This window comes from Phalacrocorax carbo, chromosome 16, assembly GCF_963921805.1.
Source record: "Phalacrocorax carbo chromosome 16, bPhaCar2.1, whole genome shotgun sequence".
NCBI classification, from domain to species: Eukaryota; Metazoa; Chordata; class Aves; order Suliformes; family Phalacrocoracidae; genus Phalacrocorax; species Phalacrocorax carbo.
In genome coordinates, this window is record NC_087528.1 from 5,160,149 (window position 1) to 5,184,215 (window position 24,067).

General features: G+C 41.1%; 1 protein-coding gene and 2 long non-coding RNA genes across 3 annotated transcripts in view; 2 read left to right on the forward strand and 1 right to left on the reverse strand.

Moving 5' to 3' along the window:
- The first annotated feature begins 562 nt into the window (after positions 1-562).
- Positions 563-6,892, forward strand: LOC135315943 (uncharacterized). Its single transcript, XR_010375431.1, has 3 exons — positions 563-668; positions 5,094-5,390; positions 6,805-6,892. It is a non-coding gene; the product is annotated as an uncharacterized LOC135315943 (long non-coding RNA).
- Positions 646-10,952, reverse strand: LOC135315944 (uncharacterized). The gene is made up of 4 exons (XR_010375432.1): positions 10,849-10,952; positions 8,943-9,069; positions 6,768-6,884; positions 646-2,324 (listed from the first exon to the last, which is right to left on the reverse strand). It is a non-coding gene; the product is annotated as an uncharacterized LOC135315944 (long non-coding RNA).
- A 31-nt stretch (positions 10,953-10,983) lies between these two features.
- SUZ12 (SUZ12 polycomb repressive complex 2 subunit) overlaps positions 10,984-24,067 on the forward strand; it is a 34,791-nt gene continuing 21,707 nt past the window's right edge. The window contains exons 1-4 of the mRNA XM_064467047.1: positions 10,984-11,458; positions 14,597-14,643; positions 14,729-14,793; positions 19,713-19,781. Of these exons, the coding sequence (XP_064323117.1) occupies positions 11,140-11,458; positions 14,597-14,643; positions 14,729-14,793; positions 19,713-19,781 (500 nt within the window). The 5' untranslated portion in view covers positions 10,984-11,139. The remainder of the gene's footprint in view (positions 11,459-14,596; positions 14,644-14,728; positions 14,794-19,712; positions 19,782-24,067) is intronic.

Here is a 24,067-nt window from a genome sequence, read left to right on the forward strand (position 1 = left end):
GCATTATCAAGAACAGTGGTAATTTTTTTCATCTGATATGACTTGGATTCGTGGTGGGTTTTCTCAATATTGGGTGCCAATTAAAAATACAAACAAATTCTTAGTGGGAGAGGTTTAGTGGCTTTTCGCTCTGACAGGAAATAATGACACTGTTTTCCAAGAAGCAATCAAACAGGAAAGGTACCAGGAAACGGAGAGGCACCATCCAGTCACAAGACCAAGAACTACAGAGACAGAGTTCGGAGCTCTGTGGCTGAGGCAGCTCTGAATCACAGCCATCTCACGCAGAGGGACCACTTAGCACATTGCAAGGCCAACAGCAGCTCCTGATGTACGCTCTCCACCTTGGAGGCTCCCACGTCCTGCAATGAACTGCCACAGGCTATGGTTTTGCATATTTCAGTGCTCTCAATTCAACTTTATATACCCACAATATTCACAACAGAATTGGCAAAATCCAGCAGCTGCCTCAGGGCAGTTAAGCCGTCCCTGCAGCAGAAGGAGGAACTTCCCACAGCAAGGACAGCTGGAGGGCCAGGGGGGATCGGCACAGCCATCCCACTGTGAGCCATCCCCACCTGGGAGGCACAGCCTTCCATCTCTCGGGAGCTACGTTTCAGTGAGTTCGCCTCCCACTGAGTTCAGCTTTCAGTCAAGCAGCTCAACAGGTAATCCTTCTTAAAGCGGTGGTGTAAGAATATTATTAATTATCATAACACTTATTAATTATATTGGATTTGACTTTTTTTGAGATGCACCAGCTCAAACCGATTCTTGTGTGAGTCCGCAGACTTTACTAAAATAGTACTTAAGGAGGACTACACTGGTCATGAAAAGTAGCATTAGCATACTGAATTGCTAAGCAAAAATGTGATTTGAAATACTGTACTTGATTGTTTAACTTCATTTATTTTGCTATTTCTGCATCTGATTGCATGATTTTATACTATATAAAAGCATTCTGTATTTAGAGCTTATCTGTCATGGTGCACTTATATCACAACATGCATGGTAGGAGTTCAGAGCTTAAAAGGTAGATGTCAGTCATTACCTCTGGAAAATTCTATTGCTATCTTCTTGCCCTCCTCATTCTGTAAGCACTAAGCTCTCCTTTGGCTGAAAACCAGCAGTAACCGCAAAAGAGAGACAGAAACGTAAGCAACAGAGTCTTCTGAAACTTTATGGTTGATCATTTTATCAGTCTGAAAATATTGATTTGTGATCAGCTTACAGTGTTCTGCCACCTGTAGTCAGTTAGGAACTCTGAAACTCAAAAACTCACTACTAAGCAATCCATGACTGTTTTAACATGTATGATGGAGAAGTACATGTACGCTAAGGGGCAACAGCCACCTCCACCTTGAATTGGGCCTCCTCGAGAATTCTGTCATATGCATAGATCTACCAACAGGTCTTTGACACATGAGAGTTATTCACATACTATCCACATGCCGATGACAATGTGTGTCCAACAGTGCCTCTTAGGGCATTAAATCCCTTGTTAGCACTTGTCAAAGCACCACAATATCATCCGATAGAAGCATATAGGCATAGCGCAAACCACTCTGCAGGACCCATCACTGGGAGACTCAGGAAGAAAGACTGGTGTGCACCAAAACAATAGACTCCCCAAGTTTCTAGTTTAGGGCCTTAGTATTTCCCACTCAAAAACACGTGCACGGAGTGAGTAACAATAAGATTTAAAATACGGAACTTGTTGATGACCTCACAGGATTATTTACAAATAAAATAAATCACAAACTAGTTGAAAATATTTTCTGTTCCCTCAGATATCCCTCCTTTCCTGTAAATGGAAGAAGTACAAACATAAAAATGCCTTTCCTTTTCTTCCCCCAGCAAAACAATCCTTAGCACAATTAACATAACGGACTGTCAGAAGTGATCAAACCAAAGTGAGAAATGCAGTGAGTGGCAGGCACGCCCAGCCCGACCCACCAGAACACTGCATGCTGGATTTGTCATGCAAATCAAAATGGAACCTGACATGCTCTTTGTTCATTTTCCTTTCAAAAAATCTACTTTAAATGCCTCCCATGTGCCTTGTTTTGGAAGCTGACATTCCAAATGCATCAGTGCAAATTAAGGGAGGGATCCATTACCAATAAAGACGTTGCGATCCAGAGAATTTCAACAAATCTTATTGGGAATACTGGAGAGACAGCTGCTGCAGCTTGCACCTGTAGGGTCACTCAGTTTGCTGCTGCTGCTTCTTTTATGAAGCCTCTTTAGAAAAACTCCATCAGTAGGTCCTTGCAGGAGAAGTTCTGGCAAGCTGTCACAGCTTAATAGTCACAGATTACAGCCTGCAAGCAAAAGGATATATTGTGATTTAGGAATGATAATAGTGGTTTTGCTTTAAGTCTTGTCTATATTAAAATGCATGATGCTTAATGTGCATAAGGCAAATAAATTATAAATTGATTTAGATAAATCTTAATTATTTCTGCTATTTTACTACGTGAGTGCATAAACAATTAGACCTTTTTAGAAGATGCCACCAGATGTACAGTATTTTAGTTAACTTACACTATATGAAGATGCCTTTTAAACAATGACAGTGATGTTCTGACCTCATGAAAATAATTGGGAAACCTCCACTGACTCCAGCTGAGCCAGTGGTTCATCCTTAGGGACACATTTTAACAAAGCCCTCCAAGCACTTACTGAGAATGTGGGCTTTGGTTTAAAAATGTATCAACACATCTATTAATAAAGCAGCTTGGAATTTACTCTCAAAAATGACTAACCCAAATTTTGGACTGTATTAACTTGTCTGGTTTCATAATTAAAACTATTTACATGACAATTTGGTTTCGCCTCCACCAAAACCAGCAGTCAATCTGCATAAACCGTGGTTTCATCACTGCAGTTCCACTCTGAGCCTCCAAACATTTATATTTAAGACTATGCAATCAGTCAGTTGGACTGCTCCATACCTACTTTAATACTGGTCCATGTACCTGTCCTACAGAAATGTGATTTTTTCCATTCTGATAGAGAAATGCTTGTCTTTGTCAATGCATTGCTTTACTCTTGCAGCTTGTTGACCCCCTCCGTGCAGCATTAGATCTGAATGCTTCCAAGAATTTAATTCACTCACTTATCTCCTCTTTAGCTATTATTGGTTAAAAAAAAACAAAACCAAAACCAACCAAACAAACCATTTTCATTCGATGCCTTAACAGAACTATTATCCAACAATTTACTCTTTCGTATGGTCTCTTAAAAGAGGCAAGACCTTTACTTTCTTCTCTGCGTTGGCTCCGCCCTTGACTTTTCATGAATCATATTTTTCCTCCTATTAATTTTGAGGCATTCTGTTTCTTCTCTGTTGCCCCAAGATCTGCACATCTATACACGGGGAATTTTCAGTGAAGGGGAATGATGCATCTGGAATTGTTTCCTTGCCAATTCACATCTGGTACTCAGTACAAGATCCATCTGTGTATTCAGAATCTCATGGGGCTTGTACAGTAGTGGCTGTAAGCATGCCTTTTAATTTGATTTTGTCATTTGGCTGGTTTGTAAGTAGTTGACAGTCTGTCTAAAAGCAGCAGGGCAGTTACAGCTAGTCCATCATCATATTCTAGTTGCCAATTCATAATCCAGTGGAATGCCAGTCACATTTCAATAATTTAAAACTGTATCAGTCATCTCCTACAAACTCCCAAATTGTCAACACTGTTAAATGTATCACTTAATGACCTTTAATTTAGTATTATTTCCTCACGTACATTTGTATTTAGGATTGTTGCCAGACCTCTGGAGAGCAGAGTCGTGTTAATCTTAATTTACCTTGCTGACCTATTTACGCTTGAAGAGTAGGTGAAATTGTGGCACGGCTTTGCGTGACATAGCTCTACCATAAGTAACAAGGCAGGTGAAGATAGAACTTCCTCAGAGCAAAGCCTCATATCGTTTAACTGCAAAGATGTCAGTACCAGCATCAATTAAACTGGCATGCCAAAGAGAATAAATTATGCCACATATAAATTTATTTCTCCTTCCAAAAAGTGGGGTTACGATTGGTCACAATTTGCCTCCTGCTGTGTTTCTCACCTCCTTCTCTGGAGACATGTTTAGCATGGTAAAAGTACTTTGTCCACAGTCATGGCAACAACCAGTAAAACTACTTCTGGAGTATGGATAATTCAGATTATAGTGTGCAGAATCATATATGCCAAGCAGCATTCCTAAAACAAGATTAACTCTCACAAAAGCCTTCTGAAGCAACCTCTAGCATATAAACCCACAGATAATGTGTTAACTTCAGTATGAAACATTTAGATAAGCGCTCTGGTGTGTGAATTTTGTATACCTGTGCTAACTGGAAAACATTAGGAAAACAGTTTCTGCCCTGATCTTATAATTTCATTAACTACTGATGATAAAATTCAAAATTCTCATCTTATTAACCTGTACTCGATTTAGCCACAAAAGAAAGAATTGATCCCTTTAAAACTTATCCCTTTTTTAAAGCTGAAATCAATTTAACTAATTAGAGGTTTCATTTTACTATCTATTGACATATTTGTTGATCCTCCTATAATTTTCTTTTTGATTGACTGAAGCTTTCATTCTTGCACTGTCAAGAGACCTTTTGGTGAGAAACTTCTATTTACATCTGTAACTGACTTAATTCTCACATCTTCCCAGCAGTTTCTCTTTGATGTCTGTATTTCTGAGTTTAATCATTAAGTTTACATCAAAAGTTTTTCAGTTGCCATATCTTTCACAGTTTCCGGGACTCAATTAAGAGAACACAATCCCTGAGAGTTGACTTTGATTTTTTTTTTTATAGTTTTGCAGTAAGCGTGACACATGCTGGATTTCTGAAATTATAGTATGAACTAGCACGATTCCTATTCCATTTCCATGTATTAAGCATTTAAATGTCAAGATTTGGCATGGTTTTTTTCAGTGTATTTTATTTGGAATCACACATTAAGCATATTGTAGTGTGGGTGGGTTTATTTTTTTATTTATCATATACAGGAGGTCTACAGATCTTATGTAAAAAAGGCAAAAAACTGCATTAAAATATTAAAAGCTTACTATTTTATTTTCTGAAGCTCAAGTTTAAAAAGGGGGTTTACAACAAAGATCCACAGTTTCTCTGAGGACAAAAGGGACAAGAACTTGTATACAGCTCACCTCAAGCACCTTCAATTTTTCAAACAATTACAAATTTGATGAAGACATTCAAAATGAAGGGCACAGACCAATGAGTGAGCCAGTTAAAGTCTGCTCTGAGTGCTATGTGAGCTCAACTGAGCAATGACCGTCCTTCTGCAGAGAGACATCATGAGTCCTTGTCCCAGCTGTGGAGTCTTCAGTGATACACGGAATTTATTCAGGTTTTAACAAAGGTGAATAACACTACCTTGTTTTCTTTCAGCAGACCCTTCCTTTTGATTTTATTCCAATCTTATATGAATAAAGATCTTGTTTTAGACTTTGTTTTTAAAACTAAGTGGATGTTATCCTTACCTTACTGTTTTTACATTATAAACATTTTTTAGTTCATTGTATGAGATATATTTTTCTGTAATGAATGCTTTTACTGTTAGTGCATTTCTGGGCTTACAGTTAAATCATCCTAAGAGATCTCCGACCTTTCTAGAGCAAATTAATATATTGGGCCTAGGCTTTTCATAATGCTTTTGAAATTATTCTGGTATTTTTAGTCCGCCATCTAAACACTAAAGACAAACACTACTACTAAAAAGCCACCAAGCAAAAATAAATCATTAACTGAAAATCAGGAAATAAATTTCACTGTAGGAGAGTCATGAAAAATATATTAAAACATCCCAAGACTCCAGGAAACAACTCATGAGCACACATTTCTACTAAGCAATAATGACTAATAACTATCACTTATTGCTCACCACGTGAATGCAGAAGATACGTGACTCAGTGGTGCCAAACATACCGTGCATTCACTTTTCACTCTCTACAATAACTCAAGACACATAAGCAACCTGCTCGCTGAAAGCTGTGCATTATGGGTGCATTAAGATTCCCCGAGGGCCAAGTTCCTTGAGTACTGTGCTCCTGGAATACATTTGAACAGCTCTGTACAAAAGCAGTCCCCAGCCAAACACATGAATGAGAATCACAAGTGGCTGCTCTGTCAATCTTCCACACTTACTGCATTCACAGCGCCATATCAGGATGCTTGGATTGCTATGTCAAATCTTAGCTCTTCCCTTTGCCGTGCTCCAGCATAGCTGTTTCCTTACAGGAAAGCTTATTTTATCTTTTCCTTGTTCCCTACTTATAAAAACACGGCAGCACCAGACATCAACATGCAGAAAAGCAAATTGAAACTGAGAGCTACCACCCCAACTGCAATATGATCCTGCCATCCTAAATATACCCAGTACTCCACCTACCCGCTCGCGCTCTGTTACCCAGAAATCTGTAGCTACTCCAGTTCTCCAGTTGCAATATTACATAGCATCTGTTTACAAGAGACTGGGAAAACACAAAGTGGGAGTTGACTCTTGTTTTCCAAGTAGGTGGGGAAGAGTAACTTATCTAATAATTTCCACGGCCTGTTACTGCTGATCAACATCAAATCAGGCTGAAAATAAAGACTATGACCTGAAAAAATGAATTAATAAATATTGCAGGTGAAATTAGCTCAGCATCTAGTGAAGTCTATTCATGTAAGTGAAAGGGATGCCACTGAAATGGATCTGTATTTGGAGAACAGTGATATAGCTGTGGGGGACCCGTACCTTCCCATCTCTGCATGAAGTACTTTTGTTTGTCTAGGTTCTGCAGCATTTGTGCATTCTCACTTCTCTCATGGAAAACCTGGGTTTGGTGGGCTGGACAGAGAGCAGGAGGAGAACCTGGAAGCATGAAAACAGAAAGAAGTCAAGTCTGGATCTAACCAGAGAAGTGGAGTGTGTAAGGTCTCTTCCACGCTGGATGCCCTTGAATCCCCTGAATGTGCTCATTAGCTTGAGGCCAAAATAAAGAAATGCAGCTACCCAGAACACTTGCTGTGGATTTGTTTTTCTCAGCAACACCCTGAATAGCAACTGTCAGTTCCTTACCCATGTGATATAATAGCGCTCCCTACTAAATACTGACACAGGCTTTCATGATGCCTGAATCTGTAAGGAATTTCTAAAAAAAGATTGACCAAAAGTTTATATTCTTTTGTTCCAAAGTTATATTTAAGATTAAGTTCTCAGAAGATAAGCTAGATCTGCAGTATTATTTAGTTAGTTACTAACCATCTATATAGACAGACCCATGTTTAAAGATGTGAGGAAAACAGTATAATTGTACTGACAGAACTTGCATTTAGGCTGAGCTCCATGTATGCAGGTGTTTATTTCCCCTTTAAAAAAGGACTTATTTTGTAAATATTCCTGTGCTGAGATACAGTAATTTGGAGAACTGGAGGCTGGAAAGTTAAGTAGCATGGCTACAGGGATACTACAGGCAACCAAAAAAAGCATGTAACTATTAAATTAAGGGAAAATTCATGAAGAGGTATAAAATATGCATGCACGTTTTCATACATATCTGAAGAGCTAAAAATCACTGCAGTTCAGCCTTTCAAGATGACAGGAACGCTGGGTACGCAGAGGTTGCAAAAAAGGCTATGGAAAAAGAGATTTAGAAGTAGTATATGCTTTCAATCTGCAGGAAACAAATCTGATCTTTTGGATACCAAATGCAAATCCCACTAACAGTAATGTGAAAACAAGAATGGATTGGCCATCTCGAGACATAAAACCTGACACCGGCACCTCTGCCAACTACTTCTGTTTTCACTACCAGGAATTTGTTCCAACAGCAACCCTGGTTTGCAAATGATTGTTTCTACCATTTATCATATTAAGTTTATTAGACATCCCTTTTTTGCATTATGTTAGGATATTTTCTACATTTGTAGCAAAAAAATACACTACTTGTCATAAACTTTTACTTTTTCAATTTTATGAGTTGATACAGATTGCAGTTAAGCTACACTATTTCACTGCTTGTGTTTTTTAGACTACTTTATTAGAAAACACATTTTCACTGGCTTTGCAGATACCCTGCCATTTGCTAAATATGGCCAACTTCTTTCTGTTACCTGGTGTATATATATATGCAATAAATTTTAAAAAAATTATTTTGTAATAAATGCATCTGTGAAATCTCTAGAGGTCTATATTACCAGGCAGGTCAAGGACAAAACAGCCTCGTGCCACTGCTCATTTCTTCTGAGGAAACCTTTATGATTTCCATCTTTCTAAAAAGGAATATTTATTTTCTAGCTTCTAACTGTGCTAAGTAAATAAGTTACTTGCTTTTTTATGCCCTGCGCTCTTTCTAGCCATCCATACTATGAAGCCCCAAATATGACATTTCAGTGTTGTTGAGGCTCTTTCAGTTGACCATATCTCAACAGTACTCTATGCTCTTTAAGTACATATGAACTTAAAACAGGGCAGCAGATCTAAACAACTTTAAAAAATGAAGAGTCTCTCTACAAACTATTCAACCTATTGAAGCTCTACTATTTGGCAGACCGTCCTATGCTTCCAGAGGGCTTGTATGCGCGCATTTTGTGTTGCACTGCCGTGTCCCACTCAAGGCTAGAGTCTCATCCTTAGTTCCTCTATTCACAAGCAGATCCAACTCCAATGCAAGAGATTAATTGCCTAATTATCTTTCTTACTCCTGCTTGGAAAGTTGCCCTCTGGCTCCTCCTCCTGGTTTTGAAATTTAGAAGGATGAGCCACCAGAAGCAGCAAAGGCTTGTAAACAGTGAGGAGGAAACAGGAATAGATTTTAGGTAATAAACAACTTCCAAGGACAAAATTGCAGCTATACAACATTTACAAGCCTTTCTTACACACACAGCAATATCTGTTACCTTTTGTTACTTGGCACAGGGAATCACTGACCTCAAGATCAACCTCTGATCATCTAAAGATGCTCTTCATTCAGTGTACTGTTGCTATCTAGTCTATGGTTTCAGAAGACTGGCAAATACCCAGTGCATCAGAAGGCTCACCAGCAAGTCCCTGGGTACTAAGAGTGAAGAAGCTACATGTTAAGGTCCTCAGAAGTATACAGCGCATCAAACATCGCTGCTGCCACTAAGTAATTAAAGACATAATCACCACCAACAAATGGGTGGCTGTAAAGAAATTGAGTAGGAAATAGAAGATCAAGAAGCTGGAATACTAAGCAGAGACAATTATGATAAGCAGGATAAAATGTGTAACAGAATGTTTTAGAAATAACACTTTTTGTTTAGAGGGAAGAAAAACAGAATGTAGGTGAAATGGTGACAAAGATGAATTCCCAAAAATGCATGAAAGCAAATGTTGAAACAACTGACAGAAAAGCTGCATGTTGAACATCAATGTCTGATAGAAATGGAAGAAAAGAAAGAAGAGTAATATAAAAAAAGCATAAGGGAAGAAGAGATCTTTCTAAAGCAAACATGAAAGGTAAATGGTACAGCAGAAAAAGCAAAATGAGGGGAGGTAATTGAAAAATAAAATAAACATTTCAGATATTAAATAAGAATAAATATTAAGGAACTGTTAAAAAAATGAAACCAACAAATTCCAGGGGAAAATAGCAGCCAATAATGACTTACTTATCCAAATGTGTGTGGGGTGAATATACATATATTTTATTAGAACATAAGGTTAATAACAGGCAATTGAGACGTCACATTGGAATCTCACTGTTAATAATGTAAGGCACATTTATAGCACACCTAACTTTGATCTATGGTTTTCCTCTTAAGTTCAATTTCCTTAACACTAGGAACTAGAAGATAAACCGAGATGGTATAGTGCCAGCATCACAGTTGCATCTGGTATGAAAAGTCAAGGCCATATTTCAAACATAGACCATTTTTACTCTACCTTGTAGAATTACTCTTGAAAAAGTTTCGCAAAAGAAAGCAAACAGAACGGGATGGCTGTCGAAGCCTTTTATAGATTGAGCTTGCTGCACCACTGATAAGGACTTGATTAAATAAAGCCAGTGCTGGATTTTCCCATTGCGCAGTTGGGCTCTGTCACGTCTTGGGCGCACATGAGGCAGTCCGGGCGCTCGCCCCGAAGGCCTGATCCCGAGCGGGTGCCGGGCCTGCGCCGGCAGCTGCCAGCGCTCCGGGGGCAGCCACAGCGGCACAACTCCAGTTTCCCTGAGGACTCTGTGCGCCCTCATGAAGCAGAGAAAGGTGGGAATAAAACCAGAAACGTTTTACTTCAGACTTCTCAGACTCCCTGCACCTTCGGGCAGGATTTCTCATACCGTCCTCTGAGAAAACCTGTTAATTAAGGTTAGAGCTATGGGACACCAGCAGAACCTCGCGTCCGACCCAGAATAACGATTTTTACCACAAAAACGATACCGATTCACACCCAAGCTTCTATTTCGTTTAGTTTGGCTCTTCGAACGACCGAGCCTGCAGGCAGCAGAACGGCCCCTCAGCGCCACCGCCGCTGCGCGGGGGGCGGCTTCCCTCAGGCGAGAGGGGCACCGGCTACCGGCGCGGCGGGAAGGGGGAGCCCGGGGCTGCAGGCAGAGCGGCGGGGGCGGTAAGGAGCAGGGAGAGCCCGGAGCTGCGGGGGCGGGAAGGGGCAGGTGTAGCCGGGGACTGCGGGCAGCCCGCCAGCAGCTGGCAGCCAGAGCAGGCGGTGGTAGAGCGGCCCCACGGGGCGAGGGGCAGCCCCCGGAGGCGGCCCGCTCTACCCAGCATGCCCCGCGCCGCAAGGCCAGCAACCCTTTCCCGCGAATTCAGTTCAAAGGAGGGGGAGGGGAGAAGAGCCAAGCGGCGAAACGCACCGACCAACCAAACTCTTCCAGAACCATCCGTGCGTCACGCGGGGGCGGGCCCCCCGCCGGCCAATGAGGCGGTGCGGCGCCATCTTCGGAGCCAATAGGCGAGTAGGGGAGGCGGGAGCGTCGTGGTCGTCGGGTTCGGCTGGTCGCGGCGCTGAGGAGAGCGGAGCGGAGGAGACTTAGAGGAGTTGGAGCTCGGCGCTTCCCCTCCCCCCTCCTCACCCCACCCGCCCCAGCCGCCCCCCGCCCCCGCTCGGTCTCCGTCCTGCCGGGGCCCTCTCGGGGGCCAGGCCCATGGCTCCTCAGAAGCACGGTGGAGGTGCGGGGCCCAGCTCGGGCTCCGCTGGCGGCGCCGCCGGAGGAGGAGGAGGCGGCGGAGGCGGCGGCGGTGGCGGCGGGGGGTTCGGGAGCTCCGCGGCCGCGGCGGCGGCGGCTCCCGGCGGTAAATCCGGTGGTGCCGCAGGCGGCGGCGGCGGCGGAGGAAGCGGTTACTCGGGCGGTTCCTCGGCCTCCTCGGCGGCGGCGGCAGCGGCGGCGGCGCTGCCCCCCGTGAAGAAGCCGAAGATGGAGCAGATCCAGGCCGACCACGAGCTCTTTCTTCAGGCCTTCGAGAGTGAGTACCGGGCCGGGGGAGGAAGTGGGGGCCCGAGCCGGCGGGACCGGCCGGGGCCGCCGCAGAAAGGGCGGGAGGAGGAGGAGGGGAGGGCTGCGGGGAGCAGGGGCTTCCGGGGGTAAACATGGTCGGGGGAGGGAGGGAGGGAGCCGGGGCGGAGGGGAGCGGGGCCGGGGGCCCGGCGGGGCTGGGCGGAAGCGGGAGGTGCGGGGGCCGGTGTGCGGGCAGGGCGGCGGGAGGCGGCGGGGGCTGGGGCCCGCCGGGCGGAGGGCGGGGGTGTGTGCTGCGCCCAGCCGATGAACTTGGTTTCTCAGTAGCAGTTCCCATCAGGCTTTCGGGGTGGCTGGTTGCCTTCCCTCCTCTAACAGCCCTTGGAGGCACCGGGGAGTTGGGAACGAGGAGGTTCTGCCCTCTGCGGTGACTGCCTTTCGAGCCCCTTCCAGGGGCAGGATGTGATTAAGACTTCTCTGTACTTGGTTTCTCTTTGTCTGGCAATAGTTGTCCCTTAGTTGAAATTTCGTACTGCAAATTGACCCTTGTGACCCACGCATCACCCTGTGGCCGCTCCAGATAGGAGAAGAATCCCCTTGGATGCACCAGAAAGTAGTTTAGGGAAATCTGATTCGAAAGCATAGTATAGCAATAAACTTATGTTGTACTGAAAGATTTCCGTGCAGTTGCTAGGATCTGAAGGAAATTTTTAATGCCCTACCAAATACGTGATCCGGTTCTGGAATTGGTGCTGTCACTGCTCGCACTCACTTGCTATGGACAGTGACAGTGTTTGAGAAAGGGTTGGAGTTTTTGGTGGTGTCTCAAATCAATAATGCAGGGTCCTTTGAGCCTTAGCCCTGTTCACAAAGCTTTATGTTCAGTAAATACTGTCCTGCAGATAGGTGAAGTTACAAACGAGTTCTTAGAGGGTTTGCTCAGTGTCAGTGTCTGACGTGGGGGAAAAAATTTTGCCCATGCCTCAGTCTGTCAGACAAGGGAGCACAGAGCTGTGCAGGTAGTGATCAGGACTAAGCGTAAATGTATCACAGCGCGTTAACTCTGTAGTGTGAATATTAGAGGAAAACGGCAATAGGTAAATATTGGAATAAAAAATCCTAACACGTGTAGAATTGAATCACGTTCTTGAATGTTTTTGTCCCTTTTCAAGGTCATATGCTAGAAAAAGATAAAGGTTTATTTTAAGCATTTGCTGAGTAATATGGACTTGTGAAGCATATGTCTGTCTGCAGGTTGAATAGCGTGTTTCAGAGTTTTTCTACTTGGGAAAACTAAAGTTGAAGCAGCAGTGCGCTGGCATTAAATTACGTCCCTGTGAATGTATTTTGTTTTCATACCTTCCTAAATTATAACTCTATCATGTTTTTTTGGTGACTAAAAAACCCAGGATGTTTCTTTAAAAGTTGTGACTGCTCTGTGTTTTCACTTCTTGGCAAAGTGCATGTTTCTTAATTTCTTTCTTTTCTGTCTTTTTTCTTGATTTGAAAAATACAGATTTTTATTATAATTTGCATTAAGCAGAACTTTATTGTTTTTCGTCAGGCTTCTAAGAGGAAATACTGGGATAACTTTAAGATTTCCTTCTCTCTACTAATCTCTCTAGTAATAGATTGTTTGGGGTCTTACATTTGTAAGTGTGAAAATACGGTTAAATCATATCTTTAAAAAGGGATGAAGGATATAAAATGCTGTCCTTTTTCACTTCTAATCACAGAATTTCATGAATTACAGCCTTAATTACAGAATTAAGGTTTCCAGCTATTTGAAATAAATGTTTTGCAGTCATATGAAAATAAAGTTTTATATTTCTTAAATAAATAGTTGTTTGTTTTCTTTATGTGGGAAATGGAAGCAGTGTTTGCAGCCTTAGCATGGGCATCAAGGCATTCTCCATTCTCTCTCTTTTTCTCTACACTTAATGTGTTTTATCAGGTCATTTCCAAGTTTCTTGCTGGCGTTGCCTAATGAAGCTGGCTTTTATTTCAGTTTAAAAAGGCTGTATCTTAGGTTAGATTGGAATTCTTTTTAGCTATAACCTGATCCAGACAAAAACCTTTTTTGTCCCGATTTTACCGAATTGGTTAAAACTGAATTGAAGGTCATCTTTCCTGTAGGAGAGTCTTGCTTTTTTGAGCTTTGGTTATTACACCTATTTCAAATGATCATAGAATCACAGGTTGGAAGGGACCTCAGGGATCATCTAGTCCAACCTTTCTAGGAAGAGCGCAGTCTAGACAAGATGGCCCAGCACCCTGTCCAGCCAAATCTTAAATGTGTCCAGTGTGCGGAGTCAACCACTTCCCTGGAGAGATTATTCCAGTGGTTGACTGTTCTCACTGTGAAAAATTTCCCTCTCATGTCCAGTCGGAGTATCTCCAAGAGCAACTTGTGTCCATTCCCCCGTCCTTTCCATGTGACTCCTCATAAGAAAGGAGTCTCCATGCTGCCCTTTCACGTCAGTATTGTGTATGGCTGTATTATCCTCCCTCTGCTTGCACTTTGCAATAGTAGTTGCTGTATTAGAATCAACATTTTTCTGATCCTGTGAATGTAAAAGGTTTTGGAAATGAAATTCCTAGCTTAGAATGATCTGTAATGTGTCATAGTCAACTAACAGTCCCTCTTCTTGTTTTGGTACCTTGTGCAAATGACCTTGGTACTTTCCAGAAGGAGAAAACAATCAGATACCAAATTGTCCAACTATGTAAATTTAGTGTACTCTTTTGGTATCGTATCAGATATGTTCATTAACTTTATGAAGCAAACTTACCTATTTGGCAGTAGGTTATAATATGCTGAGATTTTTTTTTCTGCCCTTTTATGTTAAAAGTCCTGTAGGAAACATACTTTCTGGAAAGCAAGAGCAGTCATAGTTGAGTTATGACTACCAATTTATGGTAGCTTAAACAAGAAGTTGCTTTGTGTTATACAGTAGGTGAAGTAACCTTTGACTTGTTAACTTGGAGTTATTTGGATGTTGTGATGCTTCACTTAAATGATGATTTTTGTGGTAATTGTTTAAAAAAATAACGAACATGCTAAATTGGAAACTTCTCTTTTATCATTATAAGGCTGTCTTTCTGGAGCTATAAGGTATGTTGGATAACATGTGTTTCTTTTTCTTAGAACCAACACAGATATACAGATTTCTACGTACCCGGAATCTAATAGCAGTGAGTAACTGGTCTTTATCGCTCCTTTACTTTGGATCGTAGGAAATTTTAATTAAAGCATAACATCTTCTTTTTCTTCCTGCAGCCAATATTTTTGCACAGAACTCTCACTTACATGTCCCACAGAAACTCCCGAACAAATATCAAAAGGTAAAATTGTTTTTTGAGAAGTAATCTTAAGATGTTAACCAAGTAGCAGAAGTCCAAAAATGTAGTGGAGGGTGACCTCCTCTTTTCACAAGGTGTATAAAACATGACCTTTCCTTTTTGAAGAACTTAAAAAATGCACATATCACTTTACGGTTGATTTCTGAGACCTAAGAACTTTCCTGCAATGTTAAGGCTGTGTGTGACTTTATGCTTGTGACTTCTCTTGGTACGGGGAATACTCAAATGTGGATAACTAATTTAGTCCTAACTAACTCTCCCATGTCTGTTTTGGAGGAGAACTTAAAAAAACCAAACAAAACTGTGTAAGGTCTGAGCTCTTGCAGTCAATGGTGATTGATCATAATCATAGGAAACATTTTAGGATTTGCTATGATTTTAGGAATCACAGGAAACATTTTAGTTAAAGCCGTAACCTAACTGCTTATTAAAAAAACCCAAACAAACAAAAAAACCAAAAAACCACCCAACCTCAGACACAAAACTGCTGGTTTTGTTAGTTAGTCTTGGAAGGATCCAGTAATTGTTTCTGTAATTTAAAAGGTGAAAATTGAAGATCAGTTTGCTGGATTTTTTGTAAAATGCTACAAATACTTTTTAAAGGTTGCTTTGGACTGGATACATCTGAGAAATGGGCTTCAGTTTTGGCGTTGCAAAATAGTCATTCCCATCATGTGAGGTGCTACAGCTGCACGTCAATAGACTTTAAAATATATAAATCCTGCAGAGTGAAAAGTGCAGTGTACATTATTTATTAGCAGAATTGCAAAGTCCTTTCACTTATTTCCTCCTCACTGAAAATCAGTTGTTACACATTGGGTATTTTTTGTGGCCTGAACATTTATTTTAAAGTATTTTAACACTAAAGTTCTTATTGCTTGGAAACAGTTGCTGTGGGGCTGAAATACTTATTCACGAACACTTACGGAATAGCAAATTAGAATTGTCTGCACAACCACATTTTAACTATATTTGTATCTAAGAAAGGTAATACTTGAATGATCTGGTGAGCAATAGAATTTGTTTTTATTTAAATTAAAGAGGCTATATTTAGCATTCTTGGATCTCTTGGATATTGGTTAATGTTCTTGCCATTAGCTGTAATGCTATAATATAACATTTTACTGAAGCTGAATCTGTAATGTACAACTGCAGGTACTTAGGACAGGTGATGATCAGATTCTTTCTCTTTTTTTCTTTTTTTTTTCCCAAACTTGAAGTTGCTGCTCACTTTTTCTTACAAAACTTACCATTGTGAATTGTTTGCTTATTTTAAAATAAGGCAGAGCCAAATTTTAACAAATACTGTTCAGGGTGTCTTGGCTTTTTGTAACTAGAATTGTGCAACAGGAAGTTCTTGCTTGTAACTTCTATTAACTTATAGTTGATTGAAATGTGTGTGTTCTTTTACCTAAAATGTGTTTCTCTGGATATCTGCTGTAGTTGCTGGGGAACAAGAAATGGTACTTTGCATGTGTGTTGTGTGGTCCACTGTTCCAAATTCCAGCTCAAATTCAGCTGCACAAGTAATGCTTGGTTTCTCTTTGAAACATACTAATTTTTACTGGTCCCCTTAACACTTTGTTTTAGAGCTGTGATTTTTAGTTAGGTAGTGTTCTAATAACAGATCAATGGCCGTTTCACTCACTAGTTTTCTGACAATCCTGATGTGTTGAAATCATTCTGGTAATTAGGACTAGGAAGATCAGGTAAAACATTTCATTATGTTTTCTTTATAAAAACACAGTAATGCAACAGAAGTGAGCTAGCGTAGTGCAGGCGGGAAAAAAACAGAAAGTAGTTGCGAAGTGCTTTATTCTTGCCTGGGTCCCCCTCTCCCACCTTTCCATGCTCTGTCAGTACTGTGGTCCTTCTCTTTCAGCCTAGTTAAACCACAGAAGTTGTGGTTAAAGGTAGTGTGGACTATTTAGATGTAGTGGTAAATCTGAGAGACTGTGGCAAAACAGTCTCAGCTGAACTCCCAGGAGAGGTTAGCAGAATAGTTGTTTACTGGTCTGTGCTGGTAAACACTTTCAAATGTGCACAAGACCTTAATTGCCATTCTTCATGCGGTAGAAATAGTTAAGGTATGTGATCTTGTTATTCTGGTGAAAAAAGGGCTTTAAAAGAGGAAATATATCCGAACTAGAGTAGAAGGTCTTTGAGGCTTATATTAGGAAAAATGTATGTACCTGGCATCAGTAGTGAAAATGTTAGTAGAATTCTCATTGCAAAAAAGTATCTTTTGGCATGGCGTCATTGTTAGCCTGCTTACGTGGACCATGACTACACATATAGATTTATTCTCCTAGAACCTCTTAATTCTGTTATTTTTAAATTGCTGATCATTGTTTTGATTGCCATTTTTTGTAAACAGTGACATGTAAAATATAAAGGTGTTATCTCCAAACTTTATGGAACTTTCCAATCACAATAGTAACTATAGCTCCACATCTTTTATCTCTGGCTCTACGGTAGTCTGAGAAAAATGCCACACAAATTTATCACTTGGAGGTAGGGAAGTAAAACTGCATTTTTACCAAGAAATTATCCATTGCTGTTGGTCTGTATGTTTAATACTGAGAAAGTGCTTATGAAGACTAGAATGCTTAGAGTATAGAGAAATGTTGATAGGGAGCAAGTTAATGAGCATGTGTCACTTGGGCTAAAAAAGTATTGAAGTTGCTGCTTATCATTGGAGAGGCAATATGTTTGGGTCAAGTGATACTTGATGGAGAATTGAAGTGGTATTTCTGCCTGTGGGTCTGTCTTCAGGTGTTGCTATATTATTAGACCAAACAATGGTGTTGGAAAGAAATTACTAACTGTTAACAAAAGCTGCTTCACCTGCAGGATTTGGATAAAGGAATACTTTTTTTATTTATTGGCAGACTAATGGCATGCTATGATGTGACTCTTAATACTTAATTATTACTGTGCTTGATTGGAATAGCAGTGGGTGGATAAAGGAACGTGCACGGTGCACATACTTGTCACACAAGTAAATGCTGTCTTGAAAGTCCTATGTGTTAGGGATAGTTATTACAAAAACATAATTTTGTCCGTTACGTTATCATGTTCCCATGCTTAAAAATAGTAATTCAGTTTAAAGGAATTTCTGTATTTTTTATGTTCTTTAAGTTAACTTCAAAGATAAATTTTGATTTACTGGGTTTTTTGGTTGCTATTTTTAGTTTTTTCTGAAAGATTTTTTAGGAGGACTCACTTTTTGTTTTAACTAACCCAAGTCTGACATTAGGAAAGGTTGTGTCATTGTTTTTTCTGGGTCAGTAATGCTCACAAATACTACATGCAAGCTGTGTCAGATATTAGTATATTTTACAAAAGATTGTTAAACTTCCCCCATTCTTGAAACAGGTTTGTGTCTTAGCTGGTTTCTGGCTCGTGTTCTGATCATGACATAACTTTGCTCTAGAGCTGTTTTAAGCATTCATTTGGGTCTGAAGAAAGCCTTCTAAAGATTAGTGTACTACTTGCTGTTCTGCAGAACAGCGGCTGGTATTGATGAGCTACAGCAAAGTGCACCCAGAGACTTTTCCTACCTTAGAACCTGAAACTTTCAACAAAGTCTTCTGTCCTTAACATCTCTTGCTTTAAAGCTGGGCATTGCAATGTTCATTTTAATAATCCCACGTTTTAGTGTAGGTGAGTCAGCTCTTGACTCTGTCATCTGTGTGAACCTTAGGCTGAGTCGAGCTTTGAATCAGTGATTGTTTGCTACACAACTCAGAATTATTTTTTTCTGCTTGCTATCTGGCTGCAGCCCTGGACTTCTGTAGTGCTTCTTGTCCGGTGTTACTGTTTAGCCACCATGTGATCTGTAACTAAATCACTCAGATGCATTACATGCTGAATGTAGGCAGTGTATGATATCAGTGTTTCTTCAGTCAGGGTATTTCTGTAGGTGATGCTTTCCACTTCCCCAGAGCATGTTGCTGTTCCCCCAACAAGAAATTCATTATTTGGCAACAGCCTATGTTTTTATTTAATTTTTCTAAGGTATAAATGTAAAGGAAGGATGTCCTCACAGCTCTTGCATTGTAACTCTAGTCTCTAGTACAATTTTGTTGGCGTCTAGGTCCAAGCATTGATTTTCCTTTAGAGAAAAACTGAAAGATTGTTCTGGAAACTATTGAATAACTTCTGTTCATGAGTGAACTTTATTTAGAAATGAACATTAAATTGTATGTATGGTAGAACAGGTTGAACATACGAGCAGGAACAGACTGATGTCAGAATTACAGAGAGAAATGATTTGAAGTGATTATTCTCTCTGACATTGTTGTCACTGGTTGTCATTGTCCCCTCTGTTTCCTGTGAGTGTGTTCTGGAAGTAGCTTCAGAATTCATTGTTTTTTGTATTGTGTCCATTTAATATAACTTCGTGGAGAAAGAAGGGGGTTTTTATAATTTGGGTTTTAACTGTTTTGTCAGATAAGGTTTTAAGTGTTTTTCATTGTTATGATCAAGAAGAAAGTAGTAATGACTGAAGAGTTGACATGTAACTTCTTAGTAGGTGTGTCACTAAATTGGGAAAATTTTCTTTGACCAATGCTGAAATGTTCATTGCAAGGCTTGAATATGGTGCTGTTAAGTGACACCTCTTAAGAGCAGTAGTATTACTGCTAAAAAGGTCTGGTTTTAATTCTTTGTATTATTTGATACTGCATGAGGTGCTGTATTGCAGTTGTGTCCCTGTCCCTACAACACGAGTCTGCTATTAGGTCTTAAAGGGTCCTTTCTGAACAGAAGACTAAAATTGTATATACAGACAGTTTTAGATCAAAAACCAAGTCAAAGTTTAGGCTGAATAAATTTTCTTGTTATATATTATGGAATAGTGGCTATGTCAAACTATTCTTTCTGCTTTTTCTTCACAGGAAAACATTCAAAGTAGATGACATGTTGTCAAAAGTAGAGAAGATGAAGGGAGAACAAGAATCACACAGGTAATGTTTTGTTTGTATATATTTGTGTGTGTACAAATGAGCACATGGGTGTGCTAAATCAAAAGCCTTCTTGATTGACAAAATGAAAGTGATAAAGAGTAATTTTCAGAAGCAAGGTACTTACTGTTTGAAATGTCTTCTGAAATCTTAAAATGTGTATGGGTGTGCTGGTCACTTAAAAGCTTGGAGAAAAGCAGTATCAATATTTGTTGTGCTGTTTCTTGAAATGTATATAGAAGCTTCAAATATTTGCCTTAACTTTTTTTTGTTAAGACTGTCGGTTGTGTCAGTAACCAATTGTGTGTACTGGAATAAAAAACAAAGAGGCAGGTCTGGGTAAATACCATGAAGTTATAGTATTTGGGGTTTTAACTGTTGTGTATTTGCTATTTTTAACCATACATTCATAGCTATGTTTAAAAAAAAAAAAAAACCCAACCACAAACAAAACCAAACTCAGGACAACAAAAGAAAGCACAACCCTCAAACTTTTAACAGTATTTAAAAGATCTTGCCCATCTGAAGCCATAATCGTGTAACTAGTTATAAAATTGTCATGGTTTAAACCCAGCTGGCAACTTGGTTCCCAACAGTTACTTGGGAAAACAAATGCCATCACTCCAAAATTCTCCCCCCTTTCCTCCTCCTTCCCCCAGCTCTCTGTGCTGAGCATGACGTCATATGGTGTGGGACATCCCTGGGGTCAGTTGGGGTCACTGTCTTGGCCGTGTCCCCTCCCCACCCTTGTGCACCTTCAGCCCCTCAGTGGTGGGGTGAGGAGCAGAAAAGGTCTTGGCTCTGTGTAAGCCCTGCCCAGCAGTGACTAAAACATCCCTGTGTTATCAACACTGTTTCCAGCACAATCCCAAACCACAGCCTCATAGTGGCTTCTATGAAGAAAATTAACTGTCCCAGCCAAAACAAGCATATTTTCCACCCCGTATTCCATACTGTTTGTCATGCTCAGGTCCCACACTATCTGGTACATTCTCATTACCTACCTCCACCCTTCCCATGCTTTGATATAGTACACCGGTGTCATCTGCGTAGCCTGTGGACCAAAATGTCCACCAAGTTCATTTAGTCCATGACTTTGAGCTCCATGTGTTCCAGCGGTCACTGAGGACAGGAGAGGTGGTGTGTTGGGTGGAGTTACTGGGCACCAAAGCCAGCTCAGCTCAGGTCACTGCTGCACTTGCATGACTTCTTGTAAGGCTTCTCCATTGGTTCAGGTGTTCCTTCTATAGTAATGCCTATAATATGCAACTGAAATCCAAGTTAAAATAATGTAAAGGTATTTCTATTACAGTCTCCACTCCTGGTCCCTTTTGACCAGACCATCTGGTTTAACATTGCAATGAGCTCCTCCTCTTGCCCCTGCTCCAGCTTGGACTTATCCACACACTGCCGTCCCTTAGGGATGTACCTGCTCCAGGTAGACCCTTATCTATGAGCCACAGTCTCTCCAGGAGTGTACCTGCTGCAGCAGGGACTTATACACAGCCACAGGCACTTTGAGGTGCACTTGTTCCAGCATGGCCTTCTCCATGTCCCGCAAGGCCTTCAGAGATACACCTGCTCCAGTGTGGCCTTACCCACAGTCATGGTCCTTTCAGAAGTAAACCTGTGCCGACATGGCCTTGCCTGTGGCTGCTGTCCCTCCAGGGGTGTACCTGCTCTGTTGTGGGCTTACCCATGGCCACACACCTGAGGTGCTTCAGCATGACCTCATGCACAGCCACTGATGCTTCAGGGTGTACCTGCTGCAGCGCAGACTTAGGCACAGCCACTGGTGCTTCGAGGTGTACCTTCTCCATTGTGGACTTATCCTTGGGCCACAGTCCCTTCAGAGGTATACCTGCTGTGGCACAGACATAACCACGGCCACGCTTGCTTTGAGATGTACCTGCTCTGGCATGGGCTTATCCACGGCCACAGATGCTTCAGGGTGTCCTGCTCCCACATGGACTCATCCACAGGTCACAGTCCCTTCGCCCCGAGGTCACACTGGAGTTCCAGCCTTTCCAGTACAGCAGCACAGAAACAGCAGCGATGCCCTGGCCATCTGCCAGCCCAGGCACATCGCATTGCTGTTATCAAACTGGTCCCAGGCACCGCAGAGTAAGGTGGTCAGCAGTACAGCAGCAGAGAAAGCAAAGAGCAGCCACTAACGAGTGCTAGGCTATAACACAGAGTAAGGCAAGCAAACCCTATGGCAAGCACAGGAGCCTGCAACTAATAGCTGAACAGCAGTAACAGCTATAAATTCAATCCACTGCATTCCAATCAAACCTGTCGTTATCGCAAACCCTCTAAGCCCCACATTGGGCACCAAAAAGACACTTGTGGTTTAACTGCAGCTGGCAACTGAGCCCCACCCAGCTGCTCACTCACTCCTTCCTCAGTGGGATGGGGGAGAGAATCAGAATAGTAAAAGTGAGAAAACTCATGGGTTCAGATAAAGACAGTTTAACAGGTAAAGCAAAACCTGAGCATGTAAGCAAAGCAAAACAAGGAATTCGTTCACTTCTTCCTGTGGTCAGGCAGGTGTTTGGCCATCTCCAGGACAGCAGGGCTCCATCACACATAATGGTGACTGTCAGCTGTCCTGGCCGTGTCCCCTCTGAACCCTTTGTGCCCCCCCAGCCCCTTGCTGGTGGCGTGGGGTGAGGAGCAGAAAAGGCCTTGGCTCTGTGTAAGCACTGCCCAGCAGTGACTAAAACATCTCTGTGTTATCAGTGCTGGTTCCAGCACAATCCCAAACACAGCCTCGTACTGGCTACTGTGAAGAAAACTAACGCTATTCCAGCCAAAACAGCAGAAAAATGTTTTTATTAAAGGCTGTAAAGCTTAAAATTTCCCATTCCAATCTTCTTGTGAGAAATGTTGCTCAGTCTGAGATTTTTCTTATCATCTGACCCCACATATATCTCCTGTTGAACCTTTGCATAGTTCTGTCTGCATAACAGTGTTCCCTCTAACAAACAGATAATTTCAAGTCTTGATTCCATATGGAGTTGTCATTTGCAGCAGGACTTACTCTGTGAATTCTAATTGTGAAATAGTAATTACCTTTATACTGGTGTACTTACTGGTTTAATCATGTCAACTTTTCTCCCCACAAGAGTTTAAATTATGTAACACTTAAATGTTGGCTAGAACTCGTATTTGGTCAGGTCTTACTACTCTGCTTCAGAAGAAAATACTGAACTCTTGCTGAATTTGCCATATTGTATTTGGCAAAAGCCAAAGTTCAGCAGAGATGTGAAACTTGGGACTGATACATTTCAGTAGATTTTTATCCTAGTCTGTCTCTGAAGTGATGGCAAAAAGAAGTGATAGCAAATATGCCTGGTCTGTTGTTTCTTGACATGTTTCCTAGTGCTGAAATAAAATGGTATGAAAAGCTTATTCACTGAGAGGTGATGTGGCATACGGTGTGTTTGTGATATTTGAGTGTGACGATGACCATAACTTTTAAAAATTATTTTCTTTATATATGAAGCAAACACCCAAGCTTTTTGTGGAAGTATATATCATGGTAATTAACCAATCCATTACGAAGACTTCTAAAATAATTTAGTCCTAATTGGTGCAACTCAGTCAGATCTGGTTTAGTCCTGCAGGTTGGCTTTGTGTTCTTTTTTGGTAGAAAGATTGTAGATAATTTGCCAGAAACCTTCTATTTAATGTATGGATAGATCCTGAAATGCAAAGCATTTTGGAAAATTTAAACCAATACCAGTCATCTTAAAGACTAACCTAAGTTGCTGGAATGTGTGATAACCTGTTGAGATGGCTTTATTGTGGTGTTCATTTGGTTTTTAACTAGCTGGTTTTTTTTCCATAGTATTTGGAAACAGTTGGAGCACTTCAGAGGCAGCCATGCTAGATACAATTTAATCTGAAACAAACTTACAGATTTTGAGTTCTAGGAGGTTTTATGGGTTTACTGTATATTATTTTTCTTAATTATCTTTTGCTCCATATATTGTGGATACTTGCTAGGTAACTATTTTAAGGATAAGGATCATGTTGAAACAAAAATAGAACATTGGTTTGTGTGTGTTGGTTTTTGTGCTTTCAAAACTCAAAAAATATACTTTAGAATTGGTCTGGAAAAGTAACGTGGATGAATGATGCAAGTTGGTATAGGCGCAGTCTTCTGAATGCTTAAGCTGTTGGGCACTTTCACTAATCGTGTCAGTGCTCTGAGATTTCGTGTTTAAAAGTAAGTGTTCCTGAGAAGTCAGTGAAGGTGCTCAAAATCGTATCTGATGATGTAG